The sequence below is a fragment of the Protomyctophum bolini genome (genome assembly GCF_963924005.1).
Source record: "Protomyctophum bolini genome assembly, chromosome: 14".
NCBI lineage: Eukaryota > Metazoa > Chordata > Actinopteri > Myctophiformes > Myctophidae > Protomyctophum > Protomyctophum bolini.
Window position 1 is genome coordinate 23,220,944 of NC_137875.1, and position 12,279 is coordinate 23,233,222.

A 12,279-nucleotide genomic window follows, 5' to 3' on the forward strand; every position below is an offset into this window, starting at 1 on the left:
ATGAGTCAATGTTGCTTTAGATTCAGTTTCATTAGTTTCTTACCAGCTGCAATTAGAATATATGGATCCCTGATAAGTGTTAACAGTGGTGTCCCCTTCTGGCTCTGTATAGAGAAACAAATACAATACATTTAAATTGATAGAATCTGACTGAATTTTATAAAAAAGATAATTCTAGATTTGACTTTCCTTTCATTAAATATACTTCACAGAGCAGAGTCCCAGGCACCCTTTGTTCCCTCTATCTAATCTCGTATAGGTGTAGAGATAAATAACCGTGTTAGGCCCTAGAAGGAAACGAAATTAGGCCTGGATATCAGAGGAGACATGGAAGAAAATAGAGGAGAGAAAAGAGAAGAAAAATAACTGACAACTAAGTCAGAAAGAATGAAGGCCAAGCTGCAAAAGGTAAAGAAGGGGGCCAGAGCAGATAGGAAAGCATATATAGAAAATATTGCACAGGTAGCAGAAAAATCAGCCTCAAAACAGGATAAAAGACATTGACCAATGGATTCCAGTCAACCGACACCCCAACCCGAGATCCGAACGGAGAAGTGCTGACAAAAGAAGAGGAAAAGCTACGGTGCTGGAAAGAACCCTTTTAGAGGGTAGTTAATGGAAATGACCCACAAACGGAGGCAAACATCACACCAGTAGAAATGTTGGACATAGAAACTGGGCCACCGAATGTCGAGGTACGGAGCATAGATCAGGTCCATTTGGAAATGCTGAAAGTAGAGGAACATCTAACAGCAACCGTCCTTACTGAAGTTCTTGGAGACATCGGGGAGTAGAAACATCTTGGAGAAGAAACACCACTCTGCTGGAAAACGGGTCTCATCGTTAAAATACTAAAGAAGGGAGATATGTCCAATTGCAACAACTGGAGGGGAATTATGTTGTTAAATAGATTAAGAGTTGATCACCGTCTTCGATAAGAACAGGCAGGGTTTTGAAAAGGAAGATCCTGTACGGACGGACAGTGCAGAAGACAATGGAGCAGAGCAATGAATGGAACACAACCACAATCTATGCCAACTTTATTGACTTTGCTAAAGCTTTCGACAGTGTTAATCAACTAGTACTATGGAGAATTCTCAGCCATTATGGGATTCCCGATAAAATAATCTCTATAATTAAGATGCTATATAGAGACTTTAGTGGTTCCAGTCTCACAGAGGAATTAATTATTAAAACCGGAGTCGAACAAGGCTGCTTTTCCCTACTACTTTTCTCTCTCTGCATAGACTGGCTCATGAAACCAACAAAAGAGAAATACATGAACACTCATAGAAGCCCTTGAGATATGCAGACGAGCCTTGTTAGCCCATCGCCACCAGGATATTCAACCGATCTGTTTGGCAAACATCAACAGAAGAAAGTAATGTTTGCAGGCCCCTTGGCCTGGCCTGCAGGGCCGGCCTATATGCCGTCTAGTGTACTGCCCTGTCTGTGTGTTTCTCCCACAGATCATGTGGGCGTCGGCCCACTTGAGACTCCTCATTAGGTGCATTAGGAGCACCTGGCCAGTGCACCTGGAACCTCTGTTTGTTTGTTTCCCCTTTGCTGTTTGATTTGCACACTACAACACCCATTCACCATATTACCACACATCCACACTGACACCACTGATCTTACTGACTTCCACATCTCATACATTCTGTAAGCATTCTTTATATTAAGTTAATATTAGTTATCTCTTGTAAATAAATTATTGTTATTTTGAACACTGCTACTGCGTCCTCCTCAATTTGTCATGGCCCAACAGTCTGGGTCATGACACTTGTTTGCCAAACAGATCGGTCTCAACATCAACAAACCCCTGGCCAACCCCTCATCATGAATAAATAATGAGCTTTAATTGACGTAGATCTCGGCCAATGGCGGTATAAGTGTAATACTGTGGAGGAGGTATTGAATCATCTACCTGGGTAGTAAGTTAACAACAGACGGAGATTCAGGGGCAGATGTTCAGAGCAGGATCTTTAAGGCAAGGGCCATGTAGATCATCAAAGATCAGCACAATAACCAAGTTGAGGATTTTCAAGAGCAACGTCCTTGGGGTCCTCCTTGTATGGGGCAGAGTCATGGAAGGTGACACAGGGCAGGCCATCTGTCACAAGCTGGACGTGTTTCAGACGAGATGCCTAGACGAATACGAAGGATATTCTGGCCCATGACAGTCTCCAATGAAGAGCTTTATAGGAGCACAGGCCTGACCGCACTGTCAAGTGTAATCAAGCTCAAAGATGGTTTTGGATTGGTGGATGTGTGCAGAATGGACCCAAGCGCCATCCCAAGGGTAGCCATGAGATGGACACCACCAGGGAAGAGAAAAATAGGCCGACCCAAAGAGACATGGAGAAGATCTGTGGAGAAGGAAATTAAAGAACTCGGATGGACCTGGGGCCACCAGGTGCAGCATTGGGAAGTAGACAGACAGAATTGGCCTTCATTGGTGAAGGCCTTACGTGCTGTCCAGCATAGGTCACAGTTTGTGACACAGCCACGGTCAGAGTCGGGGAGGCACACTGCAAGCCTCTCCCGGAACACAGACAGGAATCCTACCCTACCCCTAACCTCACACACATTTTTATATTATTATATTGTTACTGTAATATGTTTGCTTCTGTATCTGCCTTAAAGGAGCACATACTGTAAGCATTCTCCATTCTGTTCTGAAGGATGCCCTCCTTAATGAACTGCTACAGGATTAGTTGATCTGTCTAGCGAGCTCACAAAGCTGACACATGCTACACTATGCTTTATTTATACTAAACAATCTTCACACCGGTCATCTGCTTCAACACAATTGTTACATCAGATTTCGTTTTGTGATGCTTAAATTATCATTAATCTGGAACTAGAACAACATTGTTAATTAATATCACATGTACCCTTTAATCACATTAACCATACTGCCCCTATTCTGAGCATAATAGGTGATCTAGAAACTTGCCTCTGGCTCCATCTTGGTCGGTTGAAGGACAAAGAGCTGGAGAGCTGTATGGACATAATTATTTAGAATAAGTCTATATTACACAATTCAATTTAGCATATTATATTGTATATGTATACTGTACGTGTATATGTATCATGTGTATATGTATGTATGTATGTGTGTGTGCGTGCGTGCGTGCGTATATATAAATGTATACACAAAAATGAAAATATAAAAGATATACCTTAAAAAGAAGAGACCACACATTCCGAGGGACAACAAATGCTTCAGGCTGAAGCATTTGTTGTCCCTCGGTGTGTGGTCCCTTGACCCGCACCTCCCACACTGGGGTCTTTATGTGCACGATTGCTGTCAATGCATGTATGTGCAGTAAAGAATGTAACTCTACCTCCATCGAACACTGCCAGAAATGCCAGAATGAGGAATGGTGCGGTCTTCCCCACAAATTCATACATCACACTACCGAATGGTGGGCCAACTGTGGAGAAATGGGTAGTCAATGATAGAGTTAATTGCACAATCAATTTGCACACGCACGCGCGCACACACACACACACACACACACACACACACACACACACACACACACACACACACACACACACACACACACACACACACAGGAACTAAAAAAGCTTTTATTTTTAAACTATTCAAGCCAGCCCATTGGGCTTTGTTTGTCATGTGTTTGGGATGGAACGGAATGGATGGACAGATGGGGAAGCGCTACTGTGAAGGATGAGTTTTACATTATAAATAATATCTGTCACAGTGACAGACTTTTGTCATTCATTGTACAGTCTAGGTCTTGTATTTCTATGTATTGTTCCCTGGTCTAGTTTTCAAGGTTCTATGTTTGTTTGCTCCAGCTGTGTCTCATTTTGTAATCAACCCTCATGTGTATATCAGTCTTGTTCCCCAGTCAGTCCTTGTTGACTCACTGTATCCTGTCTGTTTTAAGTTGTTCATGTTCACCTGGCTTCTGTATTAAAACACCAATTCATGGTTTTGAACACTACATGCCTGGCTGTCCTGCGTTTGGGTCCTTACCTCATCTACACTTGACAGAATGACTCAACCTTCTGTCAACCTTCAGTACAATGAATGACAAAAGTCTGTGACTGTGACAATATCAGGTGACCGACATGAAATTTGGATGGAATGTTGTTTCAGTTATGTTGCCAACGGAACTGCCACTCAAGTGGTCAATAAGAGTTTAGCGGCCAGCTGGAAAGAAGGAAAAAGGTAGGCCTACTTGTCATTTTAAATGTTTGAAAACTATATTGTTCACTGCTGTCTTTTTGTTGGGGCTTTTATGTGTCATGGTTGATACCTTTTTCACTGTATTACAATGCATTTTGATAAGGTTTGAGCTGTGGCAGTATATATCTCCCGATGTGTGTTTGCTGTTATGTGTTTATTGTTTATTGATTTATGATTATTGACACTGTGATGCCTCTTATCCCCTCCCCCCCGTTTTCTAGTTTTCACGTTGATTTAATGAAGAGCCTTAAAATCATCAGTTGGACCTAGCCATTATTCCATCCGGGGTCTGATACACACATTAACTGTAAGTGTAATTTTTTAGTAATTCCGTATACCCACCTAGCACTCCCAATGCCAGGCCTCCCAAAGCAACCCCAATGGCATGTCCTCTCTCCTCATCATCTGTGTACACACTGGCCAGCATTCCCATCCCTGCACCAGTCAAAGATGAATACATTCTATTAACATACAGGACCTATTTAAGTTGTTTTCTGAAAATGACCATATCTTTGGCAACTTTGTTGCATCTCAAGTATGCACGGCAAATACTCTTACCAGCCACAGAAGAGCAGGAAGAACCCACACCTTGCATAGATCTGGCCACAAACAGCAGAGCGTAGCTCGATGAGAAGGCGAACACTTTGAGGACAGCAAGACATTTTAAAATTCAGACAAAGAAGTGGGAATGTCAATCATGAAATAACAATTCAGCTTTGAATTTTTGAGTTTGTGTCAGTGAGGTTAGGTTTGAGGGTATAGGCTGTAACTTACTGATGGTTGAGAGGAACATTATACAAAAGCCAGCAAATATAGGGATCTGGTACCCAATTCTGGAAGGACAGAGACGGATCATTCATAAATTGAGTGCTTTCATTGAGTAAATTGCATAGTTGGAAGAAAAGCTGCGCACATAAAGGTATATTTAAATATGACATCAAATAGTATTGCCATATCTACTTTGATAAAACAAAATCTAACTAGTGCTAGACAGTAATTTGTAATGATTCATTCAATATATCAGTATATCATTTGAGTGAATCATACACCCATAGTCTTTTCCATTTGTGCAAATGTTGTTATTCTTGTGATTCAAGCTCCACAAACAGCTGCTACCAAGCGACAGAATCTATCAGAGCTCTTCAGTTGTAGCCACTTGACATGAATTGTGTAGTACAGTGGTTTTCAACCGTTTTCATATCAAGGTCCATTATTTATTTGGCATTTGAGCCATGGACCACCATTTGATGAGATTTAGCCTTGCAGACCCAAAACTAAAGAAAATTTTAGTTACAGGTCCATTTGGTTTCATTTTACGCTCTCAAGAGTTAAAGATCTCTAAGGGTACAAACTTTTTTTCCCAACTCTCTATAATTTCTCTGGGGACCACCTGGAACCTCCTCAAAGACCACTGGTGGTCCCCGGACCACTGGTTGAAAACCACTGTTGTAGTACATTGCCAGGAGTTACGAGAAATTAAAGAGAAATAGTGGAATTCTGCTCTTTTCCTCAATTACAGCACATATATGTGCCCAGCTGAGACACTAAACGGCACCTTGAGCTACAGTATGTAACAGTAGTGAGCGACCTTCCTCTCTCCCTTTCTCCTCAATTTCATCTAAACAAAGGACCTGGGATCTTTACCATTTTACTTTGAAATTTGGCACAGGGACTGTCCACATATCTGCGCTTGTTTTCGGTTATAGCATTTATAATGATTGGTAAAGTAAATATATCAGTGAATACATAAACAGTTATTTTGTCAATTCCTTATCTGTTCTCTCTTTTATTCTCTTTATCAATCTTGCCCTTTAAACATTTCAGGAACATACTGTAACAAAGTCATGGGTGTTGACTGACTGCCAAATTAACTTTACACAAAATTACAAATGTGTCCCAGGGCAACAATCTGATAATAACAATATGCATTAGAAAGTCCCAGTGTTTACGTCCATTGACTTAATTTAATAAGAGTATTCCTACTTATAATGTTGATGGTAATTTGCGAATATTCAATATCTCTTCCCTTCGAAAAGTCAAGCATGCATGAAACCAAATAAAAGCATTTACACATGCAAAGACACACACACACACACACACACACACACACACACACACACACACACACACACACACACACACACACACACACACAAATGAATCACTAAACAGGAATTCAGCTACTGTACATATGATTCAGCTGGATTAGATCTACTGTATATCTGGCCCCAAAATAACATCAAACAAACAGCATTACCATAATAAGCCATTTGATTGGAAGTCTGTTATTGCTCATCCTCTCCAATTTGCCTCTTGTTGCCTCAGATAAGAACATTCTGTAAATGTTAATCTGTTCTGACCTTTGACTAGGTATTTCAGAAAGATTGGTTGACCAGGAGGTACATGAATCCATAAAACATACGCTCTGGGCTGCCAGTTGAACTCTGACATCATTTGCACTCAAATATTGTGCAAATATGTCACTCAAGTTCAGGATGAATCCTGTTCATCCTCTTTTCCTTATGAACTGTCACAGTTCACCAGAAGAATGTTCTTTTCCTTATGAACTGTCACAGTTCACCATAAGAATGTGAATCCTGTTCATCCTCTTTTCCTTATGAACTGTCACAGTTCACCATAAGAATGTGAATCCTGTTCATCCTCTTTTCCTTATGAACTGTCACAGTTCACCATAAGAATGTGCAAACCGCTTGAATTGCATCCTCAATGGTCAATTATGACACAGTCAAAATGGTGTTATTATTGAATACTTAAAGGACCACTTTTCAACCTATCTTCATATAATTGGTCCTCACTAATGTTCATGATAAAATAGCACCATTTTTGTCTACTCGGTCTGTGCGCTGTGGCCAATTTAGAAACCCGTCCACCAGTGACATCATTGATGGGGAATCCAAGCTAATAGAAACTGCAGGCTTTCTATTGCTGAAATGTTGCAATGCGAAAATGCAAGCCGTTGCCATGATAATGCAAATCTAAATATTCTTTAAATAAAATCTGCTTAACGGTGATGTCACTGGTGGACGGGTTTCTGAACCGCCCACAGCCCTCCTATGAGACACAGACCAAGTAGGAAATTGTGCTACAACATTAGTGAGGAGTAGGACCAATTAACAAATAATATCCAGCAAAATACGTGATAAGCTTTGCATGGTAAATGGTGCATTTATATAGCATGTTAACAGTTTCGAATTACTGCACTTGTGCACACACACACACACACACACACACACACACACACACACACACACACACACACACACACACACACACACACACACACACACACTTGTAACACCTTACTCCCTGAAGCCTGAGAAGAACATAAATGTATCCAAATTAAGAATGGGTTGATGAACACATGCATATCCATGGGAACCCAGCCAGTCACCCACCTGTTTGTGAGTGGTCCAATGAATGGATTCGTCAGCAGTTGTACGGTGGCCTTGGAGGCAAACAGTAGTCCAACTTTGACATTTTCATTGCTATGGTCTGATTTGGGACAGTCGGAGGAGTTGTCCTGAGGCACCAGAGGTGCTGCTAGTGTAGTGGAAGGAAGGTCCACGTCTGTCGGTCTGACCGTTGTTGCGTTTCCACTGGTCACCCTAACCGTGTTGTCATACAAGGACACAATGGTCTGGAAGGTTCTGGGAGAGGAGCCCTGCGGTGAGGGGGTGTTGTTGTTGTACACTTGAGTCACTGGCTGATCTATTGTGACCAGGTAGCTGGGGATGATGGGAACTGGTGGGGTAAAAGACACAGGAAGATTGACTGAAATGTGAAAGGACCTCTGGCTGATTGTCACTGGTACAAGTAGAAAGGTATCCAAAAGGTCGCGAAAGGAGGAGAGGACACTGGAGCAGCACGGACATTTTAAACCTTTTTATTAGGTGCTAGTATATATTTCGACCCATGTGGTTTTCATCAGAGTCATAAAGGTGGTAGCATTTAGGGAAGGTGAGGGCTGGGCTATCAATGAGCTAATGACAAATGGCCATGTTACATGTAATAACCTCATACTGCCAGCAGTCTATACAGATATGAGTATGGCTATGGGAAAAACACTGTTTAACAGTGTTCAATCAACCATATAAAAGCCATGAAAAATGAAAAAGGGCACAGTGAAAACATTACAATAGCACACTCTCAGAGCAAATGGGGAAGACCTCAGGGACCGTGTAAAAAAACATGAGAGGCTCAGTTGTGTTGAATTGCAGTTAATAAAGGATGATAAAGGATGAAGACAGCATAGGTCAAAACGTCGTTTTTGTATAGGCCTACTAGCACCTAATAATAAGGCTTAAAATGTCCGTGCTGCTCCAGTGTCCTCTCCTCCTTTTGCAACATGTGTCCTTGTTCCTGTGATGCAGCCGGTACAGGCTTGAGCCGCATTGGTAGACTCCCTTTGTAAATAATGTCATTCCAAAATGACATGTTATGTTACTCATTCAGAGTTTGGTGAAGGAACCAAAACTATGTCAAATTTAGGATTGAATTGAGATAAACTACTTGTCACACTACACTATTATTTATAATAACTTATAATTGATCCTCACTAATGTATATGATAATATGGTACAATTTATTTCGACTCTGTGTCCGCGTACCAGTGTTGCGTTTTCTTCAAAACAATAACATGAGAGCATTTGCTTCCAATAGAGCATGCTAACTTTCCAGGAATAAAAAGCCTGCACTTTAGCTTGGATTCCCAGTCTATGATGTCTCTGGTAGGCGGGTTTCTAAACTGTCCAAAGCCCTCCTCTTATATATTAATGATTAGTGAGGATCAATTATATGAAGATAGGGTTGAAAATGGCTGAAGTCCTCCTTTAATAAAGTTGTGCTTTTTGTTTGTTCTGTCTTGTAAAGCAACTTTTGTTCCATGAAAAGTGCTATGAGGTGAGACACAAGTCATCAGTAGTAGTCATCAGGGCTGATGAGTGGGTGTGGCACAGTCCGTGGCAGAGGCTGTGACATTATTATTATTGTTGTTGTTGTTATGCTGATGTATTAGCTGATTTTACGAGGGTCCCCTTGTTATCCGGAATGCTCGCCTTAAAACACGCTCGCCCCTTGTTTTTTACCAAGCAGTTCCGCTGGATGTAGCCTATATGCCCAGAGCGAAGTCTGTGTTTTGAGGCGAGTTCGTTGGTATTCGTCTCCCTCCAGTTACTGTAAATGTTATTATTGATACTGATGCTTGCCTAACTGGTCGATAAGCATCAGATAATTGTAAAGAGGAACAAGTTTGTCGGCTATGAATGAACATTTTAGACCGCATATTTGCAGTGCAATTCCATAAAATGGATCAGCAGTCTAGGCAGCTTCTTTCACATGAACTTTTAAAACTCTGGCTGATTGTCACTGGTATCAAAAAGGTATCAAATTTAGGACTAATAGTTTTCATTGAGATAAACTACTTGAGTGGTCAGTAACATATTGTTGGAGATTATAGTCAAAGAAAGACAAGAAACTAACAGACAGCAGGGCTCACTTTGGAACTCACTCCCAGCTCACATCAAAGCCACCCACCCTTGCCCCATCAAAACCTCCATCAAAACCCACCTTTTCAGAATTGCATTCCCCACCTAATTCCAATCAGCCTTTTTGCCTTTTAATTTGAATGTTTTCTTTGCTTAGTTTTAAGCCATTTAAGTAGGCTAGTTATTCCCTTAAAGGAGAACTTCAGCCATTTTAAACCTATCTTCATATAATTGGTCCCCACTAATGCTCATAATAAAATGGTACAGTTTTATTAGTCTCATTAGAGGGCTGTGGACACTTCAGAAAACCGCCAGTGACATCATCGTTGGGCAGTTTTGTTTTTCAGATTTATATATAGGAATAAAAAGCCTGCAGTTTATATTAGCCTGTAGGCATATTCCCAGTCGATGATGTCACTGATAGGCAAAAATATTATAATGCATTAGCGAGGTTCAATTATATGAATATACATATAGGTTAAAATGGCATAAGTCCTCCTTTAATAAAGTTATTTTTGTTTGTTCTGTCTTTGTAAAACGACTTTGAGTACCAAGAAAAGTATATAAATTGGATGTATTATTATTATTATTAGGCTTATAGCTAGTAGCTACTCTTTTGTGAGTTGCAAAAAACAATCCATTAATAGCAGCGCGCGTCATGTGCGTAATGGATGTGCAGTGCGTAATGGATGTATGCCAACTTAGGGCACGATCTCTTCCCCCTCAAAACAGCAGTTACTGTAGATCATTACTGTCAATCGAATCCTATTTCACCAAGTGAATTACCTGTGACGGCAAAAGCATTCGTTTTCAAAGGAAATGCTGCTGTGTGCTCAAGAACCTGACAAAATATACCTTTTCCAAAGCTGGATAAACTGGATAAAAGCTGTATAAACTTCGAACATCTTCGATCAGTATTAGACACTGTTTGTCAGTATTAGGCCTATAGCAAGCTACTTTTTAAATGAATGGCAGGTTGTCAATTGGGAAATACAAATTTAATTTGGATTCACACAAATGGATAAAACTTTTTGTGTCATGACTCATGTCCTTGGAAACACCAGTGACTCTTAGGCTGTAGAAAGATAATTTCTAGTGCACCCTGCACCGAGAGAGAAATCTAGGCTGAACACAATTTTACGGTGAATGTGTTTGTTGGCAACCTGTTTGCTTAATTTAGCTTTAGCCTATCTCTTGATCGACTCGTGTCCTGGGGGCGCAGTCCATTAAAGCAATCATATATGACAGGCACATCTCTGTTGAATTTGACACATTGTAGAACATCATAACGTTGTCTGACGTTTATGTAGCCGAATACTGGAACAAGTAATTGCTGGGCTCTTAGATTTAAAAATAAATGTGCCCGTGCCCGTGTGAATGAGGAGTTGTTGCACCTACCGACTACTGTCAGAAGCATATTATCCAGGAGCAGGGCGACGAAGACGATGAACAAAATGAGTTTCCTCGACTGCCTCTCTTCTCTGAGCCAAGTTATCAAGTTAAATTGTCGGAGTGCTTTTAATCTTTCCATATTCCAATCCTCAATTGAGCGAGCGAAAGAAATAATCGCTCAGCTGGGAAATCGAAGTGCGTGCGGTCCGCCTGTAGAGAGGAGAGTCAGTGCATGGATAGGTCAGTAACCTTAACATCAGTCTAGCAGCATAGGCTACCGATTTTGTATTTTGCTCTCTATATCCTACAGTACTACAACACATGTAATGGTAGCCTCAAACATAACAAATATGGCTATGGAATAAATTGTCCAACTCTGTTATGAACCGAGTTTTAAATGTCTTACGTGATAATTTACATTTAAAAAAATACATAGCTACAAAAAAAGAAGTAAAACAATGCAAGACGTTATTAACAAACTTAAAGTTTTACTCAAACGTAACAAAGTAGGCCTACTGCAGTTTCAAAATCTTACCTCAGATGCACATTGGCAAAATCCTTTTTTCCGCAGCAGTGGTGAAAAGAGGAAAGATGCCAGGTCTACTTGAGTGATCACTGACGTCATTCAGCCTTATGAGCAGACCCTCTCCCAGCCCGGAGCGGCGGAGCCACATGCAGACGGTGAGAGATGCGCACAATGAAGCAAGCATCATTTATAGGCTACTCACTGTTCGACTGCCAAATAGAATAGAATCTCAAAACATGTTATTGTTTTTGGAGAAAAATAACAAATCAATAATAATTGTAAGTAGGCTATATCTTTATGTGCAATATTCATGAGAACACATGTGTGACGTCTTTGAGCCATATAGGCCTATAGCAAATTGCATGGTCTATTTAAATTTGTTTTGTTCATCAGGACAGACAGGATAGAATGGAAACAGGACCACAGACTCAGTGGGCAATTTGTTGGTTCCGGTTGCGAGACAGACAGGATTCAGGATAGACAGACAGACAGGAGACAGGATAGACAGACAATATAGGAGACATGATGGACAGACGGATAGGAAACAGACAGTGCATGTGATAGAGAAAGGATAGACACAGACAGGTGATGCAAGTAGAATATATAGTCTACAGTGGTCCTCAATGTGGGGT

At 40.8% G+C, this 12,279-nt stretch overlaps 1 protein-coding gene across 1 annotated transcript in view; it reads right to left on the reverse strand.

Moving 5' to 3' along the window:
• The window catches only part of slc18a2 (solute carrier family 18 member 2), an 18,242-nt gene extending 6,471 nt beyond the window's left edge, over positions 1-11,771 (reverse strand). The window contains exons 1-9 of the mRNA XM_080781646.1: positions 11,657-11,771; positions 11,128-11,331; positions 7,642-7,987; positions 5,000-5,058; positions 4,784-4,867; positions 4,568-4,660; positions 3,351-3,440; positions 2,960-3,003; positions 44-104 (exon numbers count right to left, since the gene is read on the reverse strand). Of these exons, the coding sequence (XP_080637772.1) occupies positions 44-104; positions 2,960-3,003; positions 3,351-3,440; positions 4,568-4,660; positions 4,784-4,867; positions 5,000-5,058; positions 7,642-7,987; positions 11,128-11,260 (910 nt within the window). The 5' untranslated portion in view covers positions 11,261-11,331; positions 11,657-11,771. The remainder of the gene's footprint in view (positions 1-43; positions 105-2,959; positions 3,004-3,350; positions 3,441-4,567; positions 4,661-4,783; positions 4,868-4,999; positions 5,059-7,641; positions 7,988-11,127; positions 11,332-11,656) is intronic.
• Between the last annotated feature and the right edge of the window lie 508 nt (positions 11,772-12,279).